Source organism: Dendrobates tinctorius, unplaced genomic scaffold (genome assembly GCF_039654945.1).
Source record: "Dendrobates tinctorius isolate UK_male_01 unplaced genomic scaffold, ASM3965494v1 ptg000430l, whole genome shotgun sequence".
In the NCBI taxonomy this organism is placed as follows: domain Eukaryota; kingdom Metazoa; phylum Chordata; class Amphibia; order Anura; family Dendrobatidae; genus Dendrobates; species Dendrobates tinctorius.
In genome coordinates, this window is record NW_027362093.1 from 670,847 (window position 1) to 697,318 (window position 26,472).

At 46.9% G+C, this 26,472-nt stretch overlaps 2 protein-coding genes across 2 annotated transcripts in view; both read left to right on the plus strand.

Moving 5' to 3' along the window:
* The window catches only part of LOC141076827 (uncharacterized), a 67,099-nt gene extending 41,878 nt beyond the window's left edge, over positions 1–25,221 (plus strand). The window contains exon 3 of the mRNA XM_073564134.1: positions 24,615–25,221. Coding sequence (XP_073420235.1) covers positions 24,615–25,164 — 550 coding nt within the window. The 3' untranslated portion in view covers positions 25,165–25,221. The remainder of the gene's footprint in view (positions 1–24,614) is intronic.
* Positions 16,661–20,572, plus strand: LOC141076824 (gastrula zinc finger protein XlCGF66.1-like). Its single transcript, XM_073564131.1, has 4 exons — positions 16,661–16,806; positions 16,936–17,115; positions 17,198–17,321; positions 20,562–20,572. The coding sequence occupies exons 1-4, from the start codon at positions 16,729–16,731 to the stop codon at positions 20,570–20,572; spliced, it is 393 nt and encodes a 130-aa protein (XP_073420232.1). The 5' UTR covers positions 16,661–16,728.
* Positions 25,222–26,472: the final 1,251 nt, after the last annotated feature.

Genomic DNA, 26,472 nt, shown 5'->3' on the forward strand with positions numbered 1-26,472 from the left:
ACCTCCCCTCTCCCTCTATCTGACCACCATCTACGCACTTTCTCATCCCTGTCCTCCTCCTGTCACCCATGTCCAGCAGCATGCGCACCCCCGCAGAAACCTCACATCTAGACACTCGCACACACTCTGACTCTATTTTACCACTGTCCTCCATATCTTTACTCCATGACACTGACAATGCCACTACTTTCTATAATGCCACTCTTGCATCAGCCATCGACTCGATCGCCCCTATCATGCATAACAGAGTGCGACGAATCAATAGACAACCCTGGCACAATAACACCACTAAAAAGCTTTGGCAAGCATCCAGAATTGCTGAACGGCGCTGGAAGAAAACGCATTCGCAAGACGACTTCACTGCACTCAAACAAGCAACACTCGCATTCAAATCTGCCCTCACGTCTGCTAAACAGGCCTTCTTTACATCCCTTGTATCTTCCTTATCCCACAACCCCAAACAGTTGTTGAATACTTTTAACTCCCTCCTCCGCCCACCACTGCCCCCTCCAACCTCCCTCATCTCTGCCGAGGACTTTGCCGCACACTTCAGAAACAAGATAGACCAAACATGGCAAGTCTTTATTGCTCAACCACCACAACCCTTTTGCACACCAGACCAATGCCCAAACCCCATAACCTCCTTATCTAACATCACTGAAGGGGAGCTTGCTCATCTTCTCTCCAAATCACACCTCACCACTTGTGCACTTGACCCTATTGCCATCTCACCTCCTCCCCAACCTCACCACCACACTTATCCCATCCCTAACCCACCTCTTCAACCTATCACTAACTTCTGGTACCTTCCCTTCCGCTTTCAAACATGCCACAATCACGCCTATCCTTAAAAAGCCAACCCTCGATCCAACAGCCACGTCCAGCTATCGCCCAATATCGCTGCTCCCATTCACTTCTAAACTCCTGGAGCAGCATGTCCACGCTGAACTTTCCTTCCACCTCTCATCTAACTTGCTCTTTGACAATCTAAAATCTGGCTTCCGCCACCATCATTCCACTGAGACAGCCAGCCCTGACCAAAATTACCAACGACCTACTTACAGCCAAAGCTAACGGACAATACTCTATACTCCTCCTTCTAGATCTGTCCTCTGCTTTCGACACATTTGACCACTGCCTCCTACTACAGATCCTCTCCTCCTTCAGCATCAAAGACCTCGCCCTATCCTGGAATTCCTCATACCTTTCCAACCGCACATTCAGCGTCTCCCACTCCCACACTACCTCCTCATCCCACCCTCTCTCTGTTCGAGTACCCCAAGGCTCTGTTCTAGGACCCCTACTCTTCTCAATCTATACACTTGGCCTGGGGCAACTCAAAGTCCCACGGATTCCAGTACCACCTTTATGCCGATGATACTCAGATCTACCTCTCTGGCCCAGACATCACCTCTCTGCTCTCCAGAATCCCGGAGTGTCTATCACCTATATCCTCCTTCTCCTCTCGCTTCCTCAAACTCAACGTGGACAAATCTGAACTAATCATCTTTCCCCCATCTCACAGATCTTCCTTACCCGACCTTTCCATAACAATTGACATCACGCTTTCCCCCCTACTGGAGGTCCGCTGCCTTAGAATAACCCTTGACTCTACCCTTTTCTTCAAACCAAAAAAAACTCACATTCAAACTCTCTCCATCTCCTTTCGCCTCCAGCTCAAATATTTCCAGAATCCGTCCCTTCCTGAACCCTCAATCTACTAAACTACTTGTGCATGCCCTCATCATCTCCCGCCTTGACTACTGCAACATCCTTTTCTGTGGCTTCCCTGCTAACACCCTTGCACCTCTCCAGTCCATCCTTAACTCTGCGCCTGACTAATTCATCTCTCTCCTCGCTACTCCTCCGCTTCTCCCCTCTGCAAATCTCTTCACTGGCTCCCATTCCCTCAGCGTATCCAATTCAAATTACTAATACTGACCTACAAGGCCATCTATAACCTGTCTCCGCCATACATCTCTGATCTAATCTCCCGATACCTTCCATCACGTAATCTCTGGTCCTCCCAAGACCTCCTTCTCTCCTCCACACTTATTCGCTCCTCACCCAACCGCCTCCAAGACTTCTCCTGAATAGCCCCCATCCTCTGGAATTCCCTGCCACAACACGTCCGGCTATCATCCACACTCGGATCCTTCAGACGGAACCTGACAACCCACCTCTTCAGGAAAGCCTACAGCTTGCAATGATCCCCACTGCCTCCTCACCACTACCGGAGATATCACCTCACCATCACTGGAGCTGCTGCAACCCCCCCAACCTACTGACTCCTTCACCACCATCCTGTTGCATGTAAGCCCGAAAGGACAGGGTCCTTTCCCCTCTGTATCAGTTGGTCATTGATAGTTTGCTTACTGTAAATGATATCTGTAATTTGTATGGAACCCCTTCTCATGTACAGCACCATGGAACCAATGGTACTTTATAAATAAATAATAATAATGTTCCAGCATTCCCAGCAGTGTCACCTCTCCAGTCAGCAGCTCAATCATCTTGTAGATGAGGTCTAGGTTCTTCTGGTGATTGATGTCCTCATGGATCAGGGGGTGAGGTGCAGGCCCCATGATTGGGCTCAGGGGTCTTCCACATCCCTCAGACACAGGGTCCTGACAGCGATCACTAGAGGTCTTCTTCACCACTGTGTAATCCTGGTAATGGAGAGAAACATTAATAAATCACTAGACATTTCCAGAGTCCTCACCTCTCCAGTTCTGTCCATCTGTTATTCCCATAGATAAGAATGATGTAATTGTCACGTGGACCCGTCCTGTGTGACATGGCTCGCAGGCCGGTAACTAAAACAAGACAAGGGGGAGGGAAACAGTTTCAACGGTGGGCCCTGCGAAAGGGAAAGGGGGACGTGGAGACCTCCTGCACTCCCCTGAGTCAGTGTCCCTAAAGTTCCCTATACCGGTTCCGCACCGGGCACCGATCAGGAACCTGTCGCCCCAGCACACCCTACACCTATAAGTTGCTAGGGAGCTGGGTGGTGCAGGCACTGCCCCCCCCCGCTGTACTAATACACACTAAGGAAAAACACAAACAGGGAAACACCACTTAGCTTTACTCTGGTGCACTTGTTCCTGGCAACAGAGTCCACCACCAGCATGCAGCTCTCCTACTGAATCGCTGCCTCCAAGCTCTGTCAGAGCTAAGGAAATCCCCTATAACTCCTTTCACACCAGGGCTAAGACAGTGTTGCCAGGACCTCGCTCTAAATCCTTCCTCCACCAAGGATGGTTGAAATAAACACTATCACCAACACTGATTGCAACACCTGTGACTCTTTTATAGCAGAGCCAGCAATCACCTGCATTATAATCATGTGCACTTAACTAAAGAAACTAGACTGCAATGACGCTCACCACCACCGGGGGCAAAAACCAAACTTAAGGACAGCTTAGGGAAAAAAAAAGGTTACCAGTGCTTTTATATATCCTGATCCAGCATGGATCATGACAGTAATGTTACGTCATCAGAATCTCTCACCTCTCCAGTGAGACGGAAGAGGATCTCTAGGGTTAGGTGTAACATTCTCTCCGCCATCTTGTCTCTGTCCATATCCATCCTTGATGGGTAAATCAGGAGAATTCTCTTTTGTAGAAGATCTTCACTGAGAGGATCCAATATTGTAGAGACCTGAATGAGAAGAAGATGATCCGATGTAACATCATAAGAATCCTGTGTAATAATACAATTACTGGAGATAATAAGAGAAACATATGAGAAGATTTATTATTTTACAGGGTTTAGTTTTCTTCCCTGACATCTACTAATAAAACCTATATATTTAGGCCCCAGACAACAAGCAGTTTCCTCCTCGGAGTCGGCAGCTGAACACGTTCCTCATAGACTCATCTTCCATAACGCTAATTCTCGTCTCATTACCGACACTGGAATCGGCATTAGCAATACTGCAGGAGAGATTCATTACACGCGACATGAGAAATAACTCCTTCATGATGAGGACGACATCTTCATCTTCTACTGCGGCTCTAGAGACAGATTTGGCCAGAGTCGGTCACTGCCTCCATCCCCACCGGCCGTCTATATGGAGGTTTCCCGTCTTCCCCGCACTGGAATCTTCTATCACGTTAGATCTCAGCTCTGAGTCACACACAGAAGTTTGAGGCTTTTATAGAAGATTTTTTGTTTCCACAATCACAACGGCCAGAAATAATCTGATCCCAAAGTCTCCATGTACAGTGATTTATGGGGATTATTTCTGGCCTTAGGCTTTCCTATATTACAAGAAAAACTCCAGAAAAAGCCGATATTAAAATGTTTCTAAAGAAAATTGGAGCCAACAATTCTTGTAAAAATAAAAAAATATGCAAAAAGCAGAAGACACATTTTATAATTTTTAACATGTTAAACATTTATTAAAAAGGAATGAATCTTTTTGGACCCCAGAACATAGATGTACACCGCAGGGACGGCACAGATGAGGCTTCAACAAAAACCCTGACAGTTTAACCACTTGCTGCTGTGAAAAGCAAACATGGCATCTAAGAAGGTGTGACAGAGTTCGGCTGAATGCCCCCCGCCCCCAAGTACTCGATAGTATGGGGCGGCCTAGTTACTGCGATACTTACATGCCTAATAATGGGGTCTGGGCTGCAATGTATGAAGGTCTATTAGGCCGGGCCAGAGGCAGCGTCCAATAAGTTACCTTATAACGCCCCCATACACATTACACTAAAGTTCCATGAAAGCACTGATTTCGGGGGGTTTGGCCGACCATATAATGTATTTGGGGGCCTCCCGACAGATGATGTCAGGGCAGAGAAGGATCTGGCATCCTGAATTTCAGAGGATAATCCGTCTGTTCTTCCTGTAGATAATCCTCTGCTAGAGGAGTCTGGAGGCGACTCTCTCATACAGACCACAGGAAAGCTGGAATATTTGTGTGTATGGGGGAGTCGGGAGAGATCGCCGTCTGCCAAATGACCGTTCAGCCAACTCTGATCTCATGTGTATGGGGGCGTTAGTATTACACTGACAGGCAGTGATGATACACGGCACTACAGTAGTACAGGGCATCACCGGAGCCATCAGAGGCTTGTATGTTGTATGATCGCACTGATCAGAGGGGTTTAAAAAAGGTTTAAAGTGGAAAAAAAATCACAGTTTCAGCAACAAGAAATATCCATCACTATATGGAAAGCAGAGTCACTGCACAATGTTAGTTACGTCACGTCCATAACTACTTTATTATACTCTATTATCCTGTACACAGTGGAGTAGATAGAAATCACAGATCCCACAGCAATAGCTGGAATTGGACCCTCCAACGCAAAGAAAAAAAATCTCTCTATCTATATACACTGCTCAAAAAAATAAAGGGAACACTTAAACAACAGAATATAACTCCAAGTAAATCAAACTTCTGTGAAATCAAACTGTCCACTTAGGAAGCAACACTGATTGACAATCAATTTCACATGCTGTTGTGCAAATGGAATAGACAACAGATGGAAATTATTGGCAATTATCAAGACACCCTCAATAAAGGAGCGGTTCTGCAGGTGGGGACCACAGACAACATCTCAGTACCAATGCTTTCTGGCTGTTGTTTCGGTCACTTTTGAATGTTGGTTGTGCTTTCACACTCGTGGTAACATGAGACGGACTCTAAAACCCACACAAGTGGCTCAGGTAGTGCAGCTCATCCAGGATGGCACATCAATGCGAGCTGTGGCAAGAAAGTTTGCTGTGTCTGTCAGCGTAGTGTCCAGAGGCTGGAGGTGATACCAGGAGATGTGGAGGGGGCTGTAGGAGGGCAACAACCCAGCAGCAGGACTGCTACCTCCACCTTTGTGCAAGTAGGAACAGGAGGAGCACTGCCAGAGCCCTGCAAAATGATCTTCAGCAGGCCACAAATGTTCATGTGTCTGCACAAATGGTTAAAAACTGACTCCATGAGGATGGTCTGAGGGCCCGACGTCCACAGATGGGGGTTGTGCTCACAGCCCAACACTGTACAGGATGCTTGGCATTTGCCACAGAACACCAGGATTGGCAAATTCACCACTGGCGCCCTGTGCTCTTCACAGATGGAAGCAGGTTCACACTGAGCACATGTGACAGACGTGACAGAGTCTGGAGACGCCGTGGAGAGCGATCTGCTGCCTGCAACATCCTTCAGCATGACCGGTTTGGCAGTGGTCAGTAATGGTGCGGGGTGGCATTTCTTTGGAGGCCGCACGATGTTGGGCTGTGAGCACAACCCCCATGGAGACACAATTGTGCCTTTACCTGGAGATAAATTCCCAGTGGGGGCAATTTCCAAAATGCAATAACTTAAGTGGGGAATTCAGCTCTTTTCACACTTAAGGGATCTGTATATGGAGTCTACAAACTACAGTGGGGAAATAAGGATTTGTTACGCTGACAATTTTGGGGCTAAAGTCACATTTTTGTGAGGGAAAAAAGTAAAATTGTAATTTTTTCCTTCCACATTGCTTAAATTCCTGTCACACTGTCCGAATTCAGATATTGTCCTGTCAGAAAGGAGAATACAGAGAGCGAAAGGGTTAATAGGACTCACAGGAGGAACCGGCCCAGAAAGCAGAAGATCCAGGAGTGTCCACCACATATATGACTGCTCTGTGCACACAGGACCTGTGATGAGGTCACAGGAGGGGAGGAGTCAGGGGTCACATGATCAGGGGCCTCAGTGTGTGCAGGACTCAGTGTGCTGGAGCGCTCCCGATAATCAGCTGCGTGTGTCGCGCTGTGTGATAGTCACAGCACCTGCATGGAGGGCGACACATGCAGCTGATTATCGGGAGCGCTCCAGGGATCCGGGGTCCCGATGCAGCTATTCGGTAAGCGATATTAGCCAATAACAACTTCTCCGACGATATTCGCTCATCTCTAGTAATAACAGCTCAAAGAAATTCACCAAACTTTTCATTAAGTTTAATAGTAAGACCCTATTAAATATTGAGCACCAGCGGGATGAAGCATTGACAGCGGCATGTAAAAGTGTGAGCGCCCCGGGTCAAAATGACCGTTATTGTGAGCAGTAGTAAGATGAAGATGAAATGATCTCTAAAAGGCCGAACCTCTAAGATCACACATGGCCTTTGTATTTTAGGCAAAAATAATAATAAAAATATATATATAGACTTTTTTACAATTTCATAATTGCAAAAAGGAAAAAGGGGCGATGCAAAACTTTGGGCACCCTTGGAGATTTGTGTACTGAGATAATTTTGACCAAGATTTCACACCTTAATTAGCTTGTTAGGGTTATGGTGAGATCACATGGTGACCAGGAGCTACAGTCTGAGGAAAGGGCTAAAAAGCCTTCACTAGACCCCTGTACAGCTGTATAATGAGGCCCAGGCTTTATAGTGAAGGGACAGGAGTCAGGGCCTGTTCCCAGGAGCTACAGTCTGAGGAAAGAGCTAAAAAGCCTTCACTAGACCCCTGTACAGCTGTATAATGAGGCCCAGGCTTTATAGTGAAGGGACAGGAGTGAGGGCCTGTTCCCAGGAGCTACAGTCTGAGGAATGGGCTAAAAAGCCTTCACTAGACCCATGTACAGCTGTATAATGAGACCCAGGCTTTATAGTGAAGGGACAGGAGTCAGGGCCTGTTCCCAGGAGCTACAGTCTGAGGAAAGGGCTAAAAAGCCTTCACTAGACCCCTGTACAGCTGTATAATGAGGCCCAGGCTTTATAGTGAAGGGACAGGAGTGAGGGACTGTTCCCAGGAGCTACAGTCTGAGGAAAGGGCTAAAAAGCCTTCAATAGACCCCTGTACAGCTGTATAATGAGGCCCAGGCTTTATAGTGAAGGGACAGGAGTCAGGGCCTGTTCCCAGGAGCTACAGTCTGAGGAAAGGGCTAAAAAGCCTTCACTAGACCCCTGTACAGCTGTATAATGAGGCCCAGGCTTTATAGTGAAGGGACAGGAGTGAGGGACTGTTCCCAGGAGCTACAGTCTGAGGAAAGGGCTAAAAAGCCTTCACTACACCCCTGTACAGCTGTATAATGAGGCCCAGGCTTTATAGTGAAGGGACAGGAGTGAGGGCCTGTTCCCAGGAGCTACAGTCTGAGGAAAGGGCTAAAAAGCCTTCACTAGACCCCTGTACAGCTGTATAATGAGGCCCAGGCTTTATAGTGAAGGGACAGGAGTGAGGGTCTGTTCCCAGGAGCTACAGTCTGAGGAAAGGGCTAAAAAGCCTTCACTAGACCCCTGTACAGCTGTATAATGAGGCCCAGGCTTTATAGTGAAGGGACAGGAGTCAGGGCCTGTTCCCAGGAGCTACAGTCTGAGGAAAGGGCTAAAAAGCCTTCACTAGACCCCTGTACAGCTGTATAATGAGGCCCAGGCTTTATAGTGAAGGGACAGGAGTCAGGGCCTGTTCCCAGGAGCTGCAGTCTGAGGAAAGGGCTAAAAAGCCTTCACTAGACCCCTGTACAGCTGTATAATGAGGCCCAGGCTTTATAGTGAAGGGACAGGAGTGAGGGACTGTTCCCAGGAGCTACAGTCTGAGGAAAGGGCTAAAAAGCCTTCACTACACCCCTGTACAGCTGTATAATGAGGCCCAGGCTTTATAGTGAAGGGACAGGAGTGAGGGCCTGTTCCCAGGAGCTACAGTCTGAGGAAAGGGCTAAAAAGCCTTCACTAGACCCCTGTACAGCTGTATAATGAGGCCCAGGCTTTATAGTGAAGGGACAGGAGTGAGGGTCTGTTCCCAGGAGCTACAGTCTGAGGAAAGGGCTAAAAAGCCTTCACTAGACCCCTGTACAGCTGTATAATGAGGCCCAGGCTTTATAGTGAAGGGACAGGAGTCAGGGCCTGTTCCCAGGAGCTACAGTCTGAGGAAAGGGCTAAAAAGCCTTCACTAGACCCCTGTACAGCTGTATAATGAGGCCCAGGCTTTATAGTGAAGGGACAGGAGTCAGGGCCTGTTCCCAGGAGCTGCAGTCTGAGGAAAGGGCTAAAAAGCCTTCACTAGACCCCTGTACAGCTGTATAATGAGGCCCAGGCTTTATAGTGAAGGGACAGGAGTCAGGGCCTGTTCCCAGGAGCTACAGTCTGAGGAAAGGGCTAAAAAGCCTTCACTAGACCCCTGTACAGCTGTATAATGAGGCCCAGGCTTTATAGTGAAGGGACAGGAGTGAGGGCCTGTTCCCAGGAGCTACAGTCTGAGGAAAGAGCTAAAAAGCCTTCACTAGACCCCTGTACAGCTGTATAATGAGGCCCAGGCTTTATAGTGAAGGGACAGGAGTCAGGGCCTGTTCCCAGGAGCTACAGTCTGAGGAAAGGGCTAAAAAGCCTTCACTAGACCCCTGTACAGCTGTATAATGAGGCCCAGGCTTTATAGTGAAGGGACAGGAGTGAGGGACTGTTCCCAGGAGCTACAGTCTGAGGAAAGGGCTAAAAAGCCTTCACTACACCCCTGTACAGCTGTATAATGAGGCCCAGGCTTTATAGTGAAGGGACAGGAGTGAGGGCCTGTTCCCAGGAGCTACAGTCTGAGGAAAGGGCTAAAAAGCCTTCACTAGACCCCTGTACAGCTGTATAATGAGGCCCAGGCTTTATAGTGAAGGGACAGGAGTGAGGGTCTGTTCCCAGGAGCTACAGTCTGAGGAAAGGGCTAAAAAGCCTTCACTAGACCCCTGTACAGCTGTATAATGAGGCCCAGGCTTTATAGTGAAGGGACAGGAGTCAGGGCCTGTTCCCAGGAGCTACAGTCTGAGGAAAGGGCTAAAAAGCCTTCACTAGACCCCTGTACAGCTGTATAATGAGGCCCAGGCTTTATAGTGAAGGGACAGGAGTCAGGGCCTGTTCCCAGGAGCTAGTCTGAGGAAAGGGCTAAAAAGCCTTCTCTAGACCCCTGTACAGCTGTATAATGAGGCACAGGCTTTATAGTGAAGGGACAGGAGTGAGGGCCTGATCCCAGGAGCTACAGACTGAGGAAAGGGCTAAAAAGCCTTCACTAGACCCCTGTACAGCTGTATAATGAGGCCCAGGCTTTATAGTGAAGGGACAGGAGTGAGGGCCTGTGCCCAGGAGCTACAGTCTGAGGAAAGGGCTAAAAAGCCTTCACTAGACCCCTGTACAGCTGTATAATGAGGCCCAGGCTTTATAGTGAAGGGACAGGAGTGAGATAAGTGGGGAAAGGAGCCAGAAGAGCCGGACTGCCCATCACTAACCTGCAGAGCCGCACTCCACATATATGGCTGCTCTGTGCACAGGACCTGTGATGAGGTCACAGGAGGGGAGGAGTCAGGGGTCACATGATCTCCGGAGTGCAGACCTCTATGGAGCCTTCTCCTCAGTCAGTGACATTCCCGCCATTATTTGCCCCTCACTACTGGCACAATTACCCCGCGCCACCTTCTCTACACAGTGTTATGTGTGGAATGTGACGTGTGATTTCTCTGGAGGGAAATAGACCCCACACATGAGGGAATTATCCCTAGTTACCGGCCGTCTACTATATGGCGGCATATGATTGTGCTATCGACTCCACACCAGGAGCTAAAATGCCCAAATCTCTAATGTAACCGCTATAAGAGAAGATATAACAAATTTCCCCTAAACTCACACAGCGCAGGAGGCCTCACTTGGAGCAATGTGACTCGCGCACAGAAAATCTATTCCCGGTTCTGTGATAAGTTATCGGCCGACAGGAAGAAGAAAGGTCTGAATTACAGCCCAGACTGGAGGAGAAACTGCAGGAGTTAGAATTGGCCAATCAGCGCTCTTCACCCCTATACTTATCTACACAAATACAAGACATGAAATGACAATTAGACGCCATTCTCACCACCAGAACGGAGAGGCGCTAACTTGGAGTAAAGCCGCGTTTTATCACCATGCCAATAAGCCTAATAAGATGCCGCTCGTAAGCTCAGAATGAGAGAGTCACTGCATATAATCTCCTCTATAAAGGACCCTAAGGGTCAGACCTCAGCCCACCCCGATGTCATGTATAGCACTTATAATGAATACCCCCAGAGTTTGTATTCGCCCCCACAATCACCCCCCCCCCCACTACTGGAGTCATTCCTTCACACACTACATCTACCTAACCTGACTGAGTCCGCGGCACAACAACTCCATTTACACATCTCTGAGGAGGAAATAGTTTCAACAACCAAAAAACTAAAAAGAGGAAAGGCCCCGGGGCCGGATGGTCTTACAGCAATATATTATAAAAAATGCAGCGATGTGCTGACACCACATATAAAAGCCTCTGTAATTCACTACTAAATGGCTCACAGCTGCCCCCTGAGCTCTACGTGGCGCATGTAACCGTAATCCCTAATCCTAAGAAAGATCATCTCACAACAAATTATAGACCTATATCCCTCTTATACATTGACTTCAAAATCTTTACCTCCATTGTGACAGGATCAATAAAATCCTCCCTCACCTCATCCATCGGGGTCAGGTTGGTTTTATACCAGCGCGACAGGCCCCAGATAATATTAGGAGAGCGTTAAATATTATTCATACAACTAACCTACAACGAAAGCGACTTCTCCTGCTTGCATTAGATACTGAGAGGGCTTTCGATTCGGCGTCCTGGACGTATCTCTTTACGGTTCTATCGGAAGTCGGATTCTCCCCTAAACTTATAAAGTGCCTCCAATTGTTATATGATAGCCCTATCGCTTATGTAAAACTCCCGTCACCACATCCCCCTCCAATTAATATTCAGAGGGTACCAGGCAGGGCTGTCCTCTATCTCCGGATCTTTTTGCACTTACAATGGAACCCATTGTGGAAGCAATAAGGAGAGATCAGAATATCCTGGGCCCTGAGAATATGGGAGACCAATATAAAGTCAGCCTCTTTGCGGATGATCTCCTGCTAACATTAATAAGTCCCCACACTACACTCCCTCACTTGTTTTCCCTCCTTCACGAATTTGAGAAGATCTCAGGGTTAAAGATTAACATTGATAAATCCGAAGCATTATTTGTAAATTTTCCTAAGAGCAAACTAATATAGCCTCCCATTTTGGGTTTATACACAAAGAACATTATCTAACATATCTGGGTATCAACTTAACAACCAACAGGTCACCTCTGTTTAGGAGGAATTACACTCCACTGATCCAAAACTTCCAGAGGGACCTGGATAGATGGGCTTCCTCAAAGTTATCCTGGCTCGGCAGAATACATGCATTAAAAATGGTGTCACTGCCTCGCTTCTTATATCTATTTAGGTCCCTCCCAATTATGGTACCAGCCAGAACGATCACTCAGTTACACTCTATGATGTCTAAGTTTCTTTGGCTCGGAAAACAACCCAGAATTGTGCAAAAACTTATGTTCGGTCACAGAAAAGAAGGGGGTTTATCCCTCCCTAATTTTACACTTTATTACAAGTCGGCACAGATTGCTCCATTAATAAGTGCGTGTTCATATCCCAATAGTCCGAGATGGGTTATTCTGGAATCATTTCTCTCCAAACCATTCTCTTTATCAGGCCTAATGTGGACCACAGACCGACTTCCACGGGGGTTAATGAATGTGGCTCCTTTTACAGTCCACTCGTTGCTTCTTTGGAGGAAAGTTTAAATATAACTTACAATCAAGCCCTTCTCCCCTGACAGCTATATTACAAAACCCCATGTTCCCGCCAGGCCTTGAGCCACAAATGTTTTCTTGGTGGAAGCTGAAAGGTATTCATATACTTAAACATTTGTGTCCCCATTTAATATCTTACTTGACAGACAGGAATTTGTTCAAATATTTGAACCTCCAGTTAGGGAGGTAATGCGACTGAACCAGATCTTTCCACTTTGCAAAGCAGATCCTCCCGAGCGGTACTACTCTCAGGGCGAGTTTTGAAAATTAATGTCTAAATGACCCTTTGGGCAGGGGAACGATCTCTCATTGATCTACTGTGCTATAAATTCCCCACAAGATGATAAAAAATTTGAAGTATACAGTATGTTACAGTGGGAGGAGGATCTGGGGTTTGAACAGTCAATTGATGAATGGTATCGTAGCTATGACACCCTATCATGAGGTAGTCACCAGACTTCCCTTGTGGAGACCTCCTTAAAACTATTGCACAGAGTCTATTATGTACAGGAAAAAATTCACAGCATTTTTCCTAAAATCTTGGGAGACTGTATTAGGGGCTGTGGAATATCTGGTGACATGAGACATATTTGGTGGTCTTGTATGGTGGTTTCTGGGCTTTGGGAGAAGGTGAAGCATCTGATAGCACAGATGTATGGTGGACCGGTTGATCTGGAACCTTCTACCCTTTTACTGGGAACCAGGCCTTCCCGGCTTCCAAAAAGCTTTCAGAAGCTAGTAAACTACTTATGTATGGCCACTAAAATCCACATTGCGGCAAAGTGGAAGTCGCCCTCACTGCCAATATCTATGGTGAAAGAGAAGATGAGCGACATTATGTTATTCTCATTTGTGGCCCCAGCGTTTCTTGTAGAATAAATCCCTTTCTCACACAGTCCTGTAGTAATGACTTTGTTCTCACGTTTTGTAGGAGGGTTCGTCTGACTCCATCTTATGTTATCAGTATAAGTGCGAGAGATGAGAGACCGACGACCGCAGTTTTACCGTGTGTGTCCGGCATCAGTTCTACAGTGTGAGAGATGCAGGGTCTGTGACCGAAGCTGGGGGTATACGGGTGTATACAGCATACACAGAGGGGTCTGTGACCGAAGCTGGGGGTATACGGGTGTATATAGCATACACAGGGGTCTGCGACCAAAGCTGGGGGTATACGGATGTATACAGTGTACACAGGGATCTGTGACCGAAGCTGGGGGTATACGGGTGTATACAGCGTACACAGGTGTCTGCGTCCAAAGCTGGGGGTATACAGGTGTATACAGCATACACAGAGGGGTCTGTGACCGAAGCTGGGGGTATACGGGTGTATACAGCGTACACAGAGGAGTCTGTGACCGAAGCTGGGGGTATACGGGTGTATACAGCGTACACAGAGGAGTCTGTGACCGAAGCTGGGGGTATACGGGTGTATACAGCATACACAGAGGGGTCTGTGACCGAAGCTGGGGGTATACGGGTGTATACAGCGTACACAGAGGAGTCTGTGACCGAAGCTGGGGGTATACGGGTGTATACAGCATACACAGAGGGGTCTGTGACCGAAGCTGGGGGTATACGGATGTATACAGCGTACACGGGGGGGTCTGTGACCGAAGCTGGGGGTATAAGGGTGTATACAGTGTACACAGGGGTCTGCGACCGAAACGGGGGGTATGCGGGTGTATACAGCGTACACGGGGGGGTCTGTTACCGAAGCTGGGGGTATACAGGTGTATACAGTGTACACAGGGGTCTGCGACCGAAACGGGGGGTATGCGGGTGTATACAGCGTACACAGAGGGGTCTGCGACCGAAGCTGGGGGTATACAGGTGAATACAGTATGCACAGGGGTCTGCGACCAAAACTGTGGATAAACAGGTGTATACAGTGAACACAGGGGTCTGTGACCGAAGCTTGGGGTATACGGGTGTATACAGTGTGAGAGACGCGGGGTCTGTGACTGAAGCTTGGGGTATACAGGTGTATACAGAGGGGTCCACACAAACACGGCTCCGCTCCGTACACCTTGTTCACACGCGGCTCCGCTCCGCACACCTCGTACACACACGGCTCCGCTCCGTAGACCTCGTACACACACGGCTCCGCTCCGTACACCTCGTACACACACGCCTCCGCTCCGTACACCTCGTACACACAGGGCTCCGCTCCGTACACCTCGTACACACACGGCTCCGCTCCGTACACCTCGTACACACACGGCTCCACTCCGTACACCTCGTTCACACGCGGCTCTGCTCCGTACACCTCGTACACACAGGGCTCCGCTCCGTACACCTCGTACACACACGGCTCCGCTCCGCACACCTCGTACACACACGGCTCCGCTCCATAGACCTCGTACACACACGGCTCCGCTCCGTACACCTCGTACACACACGCCTCCGCTCCGTACACCTCGTACACACAGGGCTCCGCTCCGTACACCTCGTACACACACGGCTCCGCTCCGTACACCTCGTACACACGCGGCTCCACTCCGTACACCTCGTTCACACGCGGCTCCGCTCCGCACACCTCGTACACACATGGCTCCGCTCCGTACACCTCGTACACACACGTCTCCGCTCCTTACACCTCGTACACACACGGCTCCGCCCCGTACACCTCGTACACACAGGGCTCCGCTCCGTACACCTCGTACACACACGGCTCCGCTCCGTACACCTCGTACACACACGGCTCCACTCCGTACACCTCGTTCACACGCGGCTCTGCTCCGTACACCTCGTACACACAGGGCTCCGCTCCGTACACCTCGTACACACACGGCTCCGCTCCGTACACCATGTACACACACGGCTCCGTACACCTCGTACACACACGTCTCCGCTCCGTACACCTCGTACACACACGGCTCCGCTCCGTACACCTCGTACACACACGGCTCCGCTCCGTACACCTCGTACACACACGGCTCCGCTCCGTACACCTCGTACACACACGGCTCCGCTCCGTACACCTCGTACACACCGTACACACACGGCTCCGCTCCGTACACCTCGTACACACGCGGCTCCGCTCCGTACACCTCGTACACACACGGCTCCGCTCCGTGCACCTCGTACACACACGGCTCCGCTCCGTACACCTCGTACACACCGTACACACACGGCTCGGCTCCGTACACCTCGTACACACACGGCTCCGCTCCGTACACCTCGTACACACACGGCTCCGCTCCGTACACCTCGTACACACCGTACACACACGGCTCCGCTCCGTACACCTCGTACACACGCGGCTCCGCTCCGTACACCTCGTACACACACGGCTCCCCTCCGTGCACCTCGTACACACACGGCTCCGCTCCGTACACCTCGTACACACCGTACACACACGGCTCCGCTCCGTACACCTCGTACACACACGGCTCCGCTCCGTACACCTCGTACACACACGGCTCCTCTCCGTGCACCTCGTACACACGGCTCCGCTCCGTACACCTCGTACACACACGGCTCCACTCCGTACACCTTGTACACACACGGCTCCGCTCCGTACACCTTGTACACACACGGCTCTGCTACATCCACCCTGTAAACCCCTCCTGACCCCACACATAAACTTCCCCTCATCCAGCACCATGACAACCAGCACAGCAGAGTCCTGCACACACTGAGGCCCCTGATCAGGTGACCCCTGACTCCTCCCCTCCTGTGACCTCATCACAGGTCCTGTGCGCACAGAGCAGCTGTAGAAATCTCCGGCCTCGGGGGTCTCACCAGACTTCGCTCTTTTCTTGCAGGGGCCGCAGTGGATTTCATCCTGGATCCATAGAGCTGAATAGAGGAGCGATGTTCCTTCACTCTGATGGGAATTGATGGTGACGTTGATGAGTCTATGAGGAACGTGTTCAGCTGCCGACTCCGAGGAGGAAACTGCTTGTTGTCTGGGGCCTAAATATATAGGTTTTATTAGTAGATGTCAGGGAAGAAAACTAAACCCTGTAAGATAATAAATCTCCTCATATGTTTCCCTTATTATCTCCAGTAATTGTATTATTACACAGGATTCTTATGATGTTACATCGGATCATCTTCTTCTCATTCAGGTCTCTACAATATCGGATCCTCTCAGTGAAGATCTTCTACAGAAGAGAATTTTCCTGATTTACCCATCAAGGATGGATATGGACAGAGACAAGATGGCGGAGAGGATGTTACACCTCACCCTAGAGATCCTCTTCCGTCTCACTGGAGAGGTGAGAGATTCTGATGACGTCACATTACATCATTCTTATCTATGTGAATAACAGATGGACAGAACTGGAGAGGTGAGGACTCTGGGAATGTCTGTAGTGAGATTTATTAATGTGTCTCTCCATAACCAGGGTTACACAGTGGTGAAGAAGACCTCTAGTGATCGCTGTCAGGACCCTGTGTCTGAGGGATGTGGAAGACCCCTGAGCCCAATCACGGGGCCTCCACCTCACCCCCTGATCCATGAGGACATCAATGACCAGAAGATCCTAGAACTCACCTACAAGATGATTGAGCTGCTGACTGGAGAGGTGACACTGCTGGGAATGCTGGGACATTATACAGTAACGCTATGAAGGGATCGGGGGATGACGGTATCATTGTATGTGTCAGGTTCCTATAAGGTGTCAGGATGTCGCCGTCTATTTCTCCATGGAGGAGTGGGAGTATTTAGAAGGACACAGAGATCTGTACAAGGACATCATAATGGAGGTTCCCCAGCCCCTCACATCACCAGGTAATAGACAGGACTAAATACACACGGCCTAAAATTATCTGTATGTAGAGAATGAATTCAGTCCCTGTATGTGTTTCCTCCAGATCTATCCAGTAAGAGGACAACACCAGAGAGATGTCCCCGTCCTCTTCTTCCACAGGACTGTAACCAAGAAGATCCCAGTGCTCCTCAGGATCATCAGGTAGATGGAGAGAAGGTGTCAGGAGATCTCCCCTATGATGTGTAGACGGCTGTGAAGGTCTTGTGCTCAGTCTTGTTTTATCCACCAGTATTATATGTTTTATACTTGTGTAATGAGAGCGGTGGAGATGGCAGGATTAGAGCTGATCATAGATGGGACTTCTCCATCTGTCGGTGACTCTTACAATATTTGTTTCAGGGTGAAGATCTGACCCATACTAATACTACAGAGACATATGTGAAGGGTGATGACTGGTGTAAAGAGGAGATTCCCACATATGACTACCCAGGTGAGTAGTAACCACTGAATGCAGAGACGTCACAGATTCCTCTCAGTCACCGGCTGTGGCTGCTTTATCGGTGGTGTAGTCCGGCCGTATTTCCATGATCACCATTTTGCCTCTAGACCACAACATTCTCCTCCACCCAAAACTGTTCAAATGACTTTGATACAGGAAAGATATATAACTTTGTACCGTGTTAGCCAGTAGATAAAAGAATATTTAGAATTGAGAGTCCTCAGTGGTTGATACCTTTTAATGGCTAACTGAAAAGGTGGTAGCACATTGCAAGCTTTTGAGACTCCTCAGGTCTCTTCATCAGGCTAGACTAATGCAACATCTGAAAAATCACATATTTATACACAAAACAGCACAAAAATAACGCAACAGACAAGACAAGTAACATTTAGCAGAATTGTCATAAATATTGGAACAGTTTATAGATTAGGAGTGTGAAGGTTTTATTGCCCTCTGATTGGGATCTGGTTCTGTGTTGTGTGATGACCCCAGAAGGTCTGAAGAGCAAATTCCTTAATTGATGTAAAAAGACAAATCCATGCGACACATTCATTCCTGCACTGAGTGTGTCAAAAGTTGTCATAAATTTATACTCCCAGACCCTCCTGTCTCTCTGAGAGTTGAAGTTACCTTTTAATACAAGTAATTTAATGTCCATCATGCTATGACCGGGGATACAAAAATGTTTTGCCACAGGTAGATCCCTTCTTTTTTCTCTTATTGTGTGGCAATGAGAATTCATCCTTGTTCTCAGTGTTTGCCTGGTCTCTCCCCACATACAGACCCCCCAGATGGACATTTAGTACAAATAATTAAGTACACCCCATTAGATGTGATGCAGCTGAGAGTACCTGGGATCTTATAGTCCTGATGTGAGTTGGGGATCTTTATCTTGTCCGTGGTCATTATAAATGGACAGGTTTTACATTTTTTCTGGTTGCAAGGAAAGGTTTCTGTAGCTGTTGGAGAGGACAGGGAGCTTCTGACAATGATGCTTCTTAGATTAGGGGGCTGCCTAAAACACAGTAGTGGGGGGTCTGGAAACATGGATTGTAATCGGGCATCGTTTTGTAGTAAAGGTTGTAATTTCCGTGCCGCTCCCCTTAGCACCTCCAGATTTGGGTTGTAGGTGACCACTAGAGGCTCCCGGTTATTCTCTTCTTTAGCTTTGTAATGTGGCAGGTGATTCCTTGATATTCTGGTGGCTCTTGTAATTTGGTTTTCTATTGTTCTTGGATGGTAGCCCTGACTCAAAAAGGACTTTCTGAGGCGACCGAGGTGTTTGTCTCTATCCATGGGGTTGGAACATGCGTTATATGTTATATATTGTTAACGTATGATATTCCGATCACGCTCAGTAATGCAATACAATGAGTGCGTGGAAAACACTGGACTGCACTCCGATGACACAATGGAGAAGAGTTTGTTCTCCATCTTTTCCTCAGTGTTCTCTGAATCTCTCATCCTAGACAATCGGACCACACTGTGCTGACACTCGGGTCAGATCCTGATCCAAGTGTCAGCTGTACAGTATAATTGGCCGATTCTCTCAGATCAGAGGATATATATGGCCGTCTGCATTGGCCCTTAGAAATCCATGTAGCCGCACACTCCGGTCCAAGTGCCGGTGGCAGTGCCGGGTGTTGTTTCTCGCATCACACACCCTAGTGTGACCCCGGCCTTAGAATGATTCTTGTACTCAGTGTTTGCAGGGTGCTGTAGCCTTGTGTTTGTATCTAGGGTATGTGCACACAGTTTTTTTTCAGGGGGCAGAGCTGCTTCAGGAAAGTGTCTCCGGTCTTTTACCTGAAGGCGCCATGTCTTTTGTGCCACCGGCGTCTTTTCTCGATAGTTTCTATTATAGTTGCAGGTGACAGAATGTGCTACTTGTATTAATGGCCTCAGTTTCCAAGCACTGAAGCAGATAAAAGATGTAACAGACGGAGCGGGTACAGCAATGTGGTTTTCCATTGCCGTGCACTAAGTTCATGTTTAGCGGCAGGTTTGTGGCGCTTCTTCAATCCGCCTGACAAAGATGTGTGCACATCCCCTTACCTTGGTTCTGCAGCCACAAAATACAGGCATCCCAGCATGAAAGCCATCTGTCCAGTGTCTGCCGCTTCTATAAGGAAGGCAAGGCAGCGATAAACTGGTTAATGGGTCACTACACATGGGCCGGTGATGGGTGCTGACCCCAGACGGGAACTTTAGTGATTTTCACGTATGAAAAAAACTAAATGAATGAAAATCTTCTCCTATACATTACAGTGTTAATCCGCGCAGAGTGCACTGGGGCGATCTATGTGGGGTCTGTGATCGGCGCAGGTTCAGAGACTTGTGGAGGGGATTGTGTCTGTGACAACAATTAAAAATGAAAATGTCTGATTTTTATTTGGGGAGACACAGTCTGCAAAAACATGAGCCTGTGAGCAGCACCATAGACTATAATGGAAGAGAAGTAATGAAAACTACAGAGAGAACATGGACGTGAGAAACGGCCGTCTGACTGAGACTTTCCGGTCATTACTGTGCTCCAGCATGTCCACGACCACCGACCAGCCATAGACACATCAGTCAGTGTCCTCTACGGCCTGTTCACACAGGAGGACGCACTTCTCTGTGCACACAGCGACTGGTAATATATTCTGTGCACGTAGACTGTCCTGTTCTCAGGAGCGCATGTCCTGTTTACCCCGAGCAATGTGCCACCAAGAACCTGGATTTTTAAGCCGTGACTAATAATCATTTTTCCTTCCATCAGGTGATTACTGAGCTATTGAAATGAGCCGATAATCAGGAAGCCGGGCTCTTACAATCCCACATTTCATGATTATCGGCTCATCTAAAGTGGCCATAATTCAGTGGCTGTCAGCTCTGCAGGTCACAACACTAAACGTTGTGATTGTAGGCCGCTGACCTGTATTAGACGATCTAGAGAGCAAGATTACAGAGGGTACAAGACGTGGGCCTGTGGTCTTACAAATGCCAGGGCTGAATTTCACTCCCAGTCCGGCCCTGGCTACATGGAAAATAAAGACTCAGCCAGAATAAAGCCTTTTATTAGCAATAAAACTAAACAGTTTTCCTTTTCTATTTAAAAATAACAAACACAGTTATACTCACCTAACGCCTATTTCCACCGAAGAGCTCGTTCTCCTGTAATAAAAATAAAATAAAACAACAATATACCATACCTGTCTGTTCCTCTGTCCCACGCCATAATCCATGTCTGGGGGATAATTCGTTTTCAACCTGGACGGTGCCAAGATGCAACCATGCAGGCAGAGAACCACTGGTGAATGAGCTGCTGCAAGCGCAACATCATTAACCAGAAGTGACATCATCGAGGTTTCCAGCCAGGCTGAACTGCAATGACCTCAGGACTGTGGAAAATAGCCAGTGATGAGGTCACCACAGTTCAAGCTAATTCTCTGTGTTATTGTTAAATAAAAAATGAAAACTGTGTTTTGTTTTATTTCTAATATAAGACTTTATTCTGGCTGTGTCTTTACCATATAATTATAGTATTAATAATGGATAGGTGTCTTATAGACACCTCTCCATTACTAAGCCATGGGCTTGATGTCACCTGACATTACAAGGGTGACATCAACCCCACAAATATGAACTCCACTTGCCACCACTACAGGGAAAGTGGGAAGAGCCGGGCAAAGCACCAGAATTGGCGCATCTAATAGATGTGCCTTTTCTGGGCAGCTGCGGGCTGTTATTTTTAGGCTGGCCCCTTACAAGCCTGAGAATACCATCCCCCAGTTGTCAGCTTTAGCAAGGTTTGTTGTCAAAAATGGGGGGGACCCCATGCAGTTTTTTAAATGTGTGGAATACTCCCATCATCCGCTCCTGCTGTTACTGTTCTTAGCAGCAGGTGTAGGTTGATGGGAGTAATAGTCCCAAAAGCCGCCACCTGCTGTCATCATTCTGACTTTAATATAACTCTCATCATTCTCCCTGCCGACAGAGCAGAGGAGAATGATGAGAGCGTCTTCAGCACCTGCCGCCGGTGAACAGCGCTTACTGTAGCGCTTCTTCCCTGCCGGCCGTCCATGTGGTACTGATGCTGCACACAGTTGTCACACATGTGCCACAAGTATTACACACATGGACATCTCCGGTACCGAAAATATCTGGACGTGTGAAACCGGCCTTGTACACAGTTCTCTTTAAATGCCTAATATTTCTTCTTGAAACTCATCTGACAGAAATATTGGACCTTACGATAGTATAGATTGTGAAGTCACCGAGCCCCATACTCTAATTACCCCAGAGAGGTTTCACCACTAGCTGCTCATTTATTACTGATGGAGACTGTGGAGTTTGGTCATTTTAGTAGTTCCTAATCAGGCCCCATTATTAATATCTGACGTGTGTCACTTTATGTGGTGATAAGTTTGGAATTCTTCACAAAGGATAATAGAAAACAAATGAATCTTACAAATTATTTTCCAGCTTCGCACTAATCCCTACATACAATTGTACACTAATGTCTGGGCACATGGAAGTCTTCAGAAGGGAAGGAGCGCCATTTAGCTATTTAGCTCCCCTGATGAAGCCGCATGGGTTGCGGCGATACGCGTGGGGTATGATCCTGGGTGTAGCACCCACTTGGTTATAGCTGTATTTTCACTGCGACCTTATCATTGGTTGCTCTGGAGTAATTTTTGTGTGGTACAATTGAATATTGGATTGTGGGCATTGGCCATATTGCTGTTGGCTTATTATGGCCTGTGTGCCCTAACCAGTGAATATTTAGGGACACATGCATGGAATTATTTCATGCAGTGATTGTACAATATTAGGGCCCTTGGTCTCCATGAGCAGGTTTATGGGGTGGTTGTTGTGATTTATTGCAGTGAGGTTGGACCACATGGTTGATATACAGGTTATTACAGCATAATCTATAATTGTGATATGCCATACTTCACTGTTATATATTGTGGGATGCTTCATATGTTTTTATTATGTTTTTAATTGTATTGCTGCATCAATAAAACATTGTTTTTGTACTGGTTCAGTGTGCGCTATTTGCAGTGGTTCTTTTTCTTCTCTTCTCATGTTTATTATTCCACTGTTGCTGCACCTAAACCTTCATTTATATATTTGTGATTGGTACAGTTGGTGCGCCCCATTTTTGTTATATATATTTAGCTATTTGAATGCAGATCTAGCTGGAATAGTTTACAGACACAATGTATTGGGAGCACTGTTCATGGTCACCTGGCAGCTCAAAAGATGTCCTCCATGAACATGCTTGGCTCTATCTTCTCTACTCTCCATATCCCAAGGATTGCCTTGCTCATCGCCCTTTAACACAATTACATGGATCTGGACTTACACTGGGACCCCTAGGCTTGGACCATGGTGTTACCTGCTATTCTGTGATATTAGATAGCAAGAAGAATAGTCAGGTAGCTGGGTCAGAACCAGAAGGCCAGAATACAGAATCAGAAGACACAAGAGTAGTCAGTAAACGGGCCACGGTCACAGCAGGAAACAAATACACAAGCCGCAAGCTGAGCACAGAGGACTGAACCAGAGGAGAACAGCGCTGTATCTGGCAGATTCCGGCCATGTGCTTTGCGCTTTAGTAGGGTGTGGTACTTTCCAATTGGCTGAAGTAGGGAGCAGATTACTCCAGCTGGACAGCAGGAACAGATCCCAGATGAGATTGGACACACCATATGCAGAAGCCCTAATATAACTAAATGACAGAAAACCAGAATAGTAGAAATCCCAATAAAGTGATTCCATTTTATAAATTAATTCACTGAGGGTTATAATCCTTAGGAGGAGTGAATATTTTGACTCCACAGCCACTTTCCGGAAATTAACACGCAGTGGATGTTGGAGAGTGAAAATTACACATTTGCCATTTTATTACCCAGCACATAGTGCCCAGATTGTGCTCCAGGAGACACCGCAAATTAAGTGGATTCTTCTCACTGTAGTATTGCTAAATACAGGGATCCTAAATGTTGTTTGCGCACACTGCAAGACTCCGAAGTGAGAGCGGATTTCACTGGATTGGTTTATGGAAACCTTGTTGCTTTTCAACAGCTTTTGAGCCACTAATAGTGTGGGAACCTCTGTTTTTCCATTGACAGATGATGGACCTGAGTGGGGACTTGTTTTTTGTGAGATGAGAATTGGTATTATTTTCGCCTACATAACATTGATTGGTTTCTTTATATTTGACATTTGGGAGGCAGAATGAACCAACAGTTGAACACCACACACTACTGGCTCATCCAACAAGGTTTTCTATTAGACTGTGAACTGTCATTGTTTTGTAAATTTAAGTTTTTGTTACATAAACTGTCCATAAAAATATCAAGTGAAGTAGAAATGTTCAAAAATATAAAACTCAAGGATATTTTATTAAAAAGTACTATTTTATTATGTTAGCAGATGACTGTACCAGGAGATCAGAGGGACAGCTGACATCTTCAGTTTTTAAATCTGATGATCTTAATATCCTACAAGATACAAATGAAGTGATTGCTATTACTCCAGATATATCATCATCCATTCACAGCAAAGATCTGTCATCTGATCCTATGAAACAGGTCCCATCTTCTGATTCATTACTGACTACTAAGGAAAATCAAAGTCACAAAAGAGGCATTAAAAAACAAACTGCTCCTAACGCAAATCAGTCATTTTCCTGTTCAGAATGTGGGAAATATTTTACATCTAAATCACATTTTGTATACCACCAGAGAATTCACACAGGGGAGAAGCCTTTTTCCTGTTCAGAATGTGGGAAATGTTTTAATCGTAACTCAAAATTGGTTAGGCACCAGGGGACTCACACAGGGGAGAAGCCTTTTTCCTGTTCAGAGTGTGAGAAATATTTTAATCAGAAATCAGACCTTGTTGTTCACCAGAGAATTCACACAGGGGAGAAGCCTTTTTCATGTTCAGAATGTAGGAAATGTTTTAAACAGAAATCAGAGCTTGATAGTCACCAGAGAATTCACACGGGGGAGAAGCCTTTTTCATGTTCAGAATGTAGGAAATGTTTTAAACAGAAATCAGACCTTGTTGTTCACCAGAGAATTCACACAGGGGAGAAGCCTTTTTCATGTTTAGAATGTTTGAAATGTTTTAATCGTAACTCAACATTGGTTAGGCACCAGAGGACTCACACAGGGGAGAAGCCTTTTTCATGTTCAGAATGTGGGAAATGTTTTATCCATAAAGGGAATCTTGTTAGACACCAGAGAACTCACACAGGGGAGAAGCCTTTTTCATGTTCAGAATGTGGGAAATGTTTTAGCCAGAAAGCGCTTCTTGATCGCCATCAGAGCAGTCACACAGGGGAGAAGCCTTTTTTATTTTCTTAATGTGGTAAGTATTTTCCTTGGAAATCAACTGTTAATAAACATCAGCGATGTCACATATGGGAGAAGCCTTTTTTGTTCAGAATGTTGAAATCGCTTTAACCAAACCTGGATCTTCTTAAAGGGATTATCTCTTGTTATTCCTCATGTTTGCTGACAAAAGGATAAAATTAAACTTTATTACTTCCAAATGTAAATCTATACCCATAATTCACCCCCTGAAGGTTAGTCAGAAGGTTACTAATAGAAAAAACAAATATCCCACATCTCAGTATATAGGGTGAGGTGACATATGCACACTCACTCTCCAAGCCTCTCTTTTCTACGGGTTTCATCCTCACCAAAGGCGACTCATCAGGAGACTATTTAATATTGACTTATATTCAAGCGGGACTAGATGAAGAAAACCCTAAAATCACGTATCATGTTATCCGAAACAGCCAGAAAACTAGCCACATATTGGCAGATCCCAGACCTCAAACTATATACTTGGTAAGTTTATAAGCCACTCCAGTGTCAGGAATAGATAGTATGTGAAAATACAGTATAATTCTTGTGTTTTTCTCCTATAGGGACTGCCCTAGTTTGGTATTGTAACTGCTGATAATTAGTAGTGTAGACAAATTGTCCAGACTAAACTCAGTCTTCAGACGGCCCAATATGTACCACTCAGGGAAAACTTACCTGCTCCAAAGATCATTAGCAGCTTCTAACTAATGGCCATGCTGCGGTCTGTCAAGAAATGAGTGCAATATTATTATTTTTATTATTACTATTTATTTATATATATAGCACCATTGATTCCATGGTGCTGTACATGAGAAGAGGTTACATACAAATTACAGATATCACTTACAGTAAACAAACTAACAATCACAGACTGATATAGAGGGGAGAGGACCCTGCCCTTTCGGGCTTACATTCTACAGGATGGGGAAGGCGACAGTAGGTTGGGGGGTTGCAGCAGCTCCAGTGATGGTGAGGTGGTAGCTCCAGTAGTGGTGAGGGGGCAGCGGGGATCATTGCAGGCTGTAGGCTTTCCTGAAGAGATGGGTTTTCAGGTTCCGTCTGAAGGATCCGAGTGTGGTTGATAGCTGGACGTGTTGGGGCAAAGAATTCCAGAGGATGGGGACAATTCGGGAGAAGTTTTGGAGGCGGTTGGGTGAGGAGCGAATAAGTGTGGAGGAGAGAAGGAGGTCTTGGGAGTAGAGATGAGCGACATAGCCTTTTTTCGGGTCACCCGACTCTCAAAAGTCGAGTCGAACAAAATCGGCCAAATATCGGGAAAAGTCGAAGGTTCGACTGAAACAC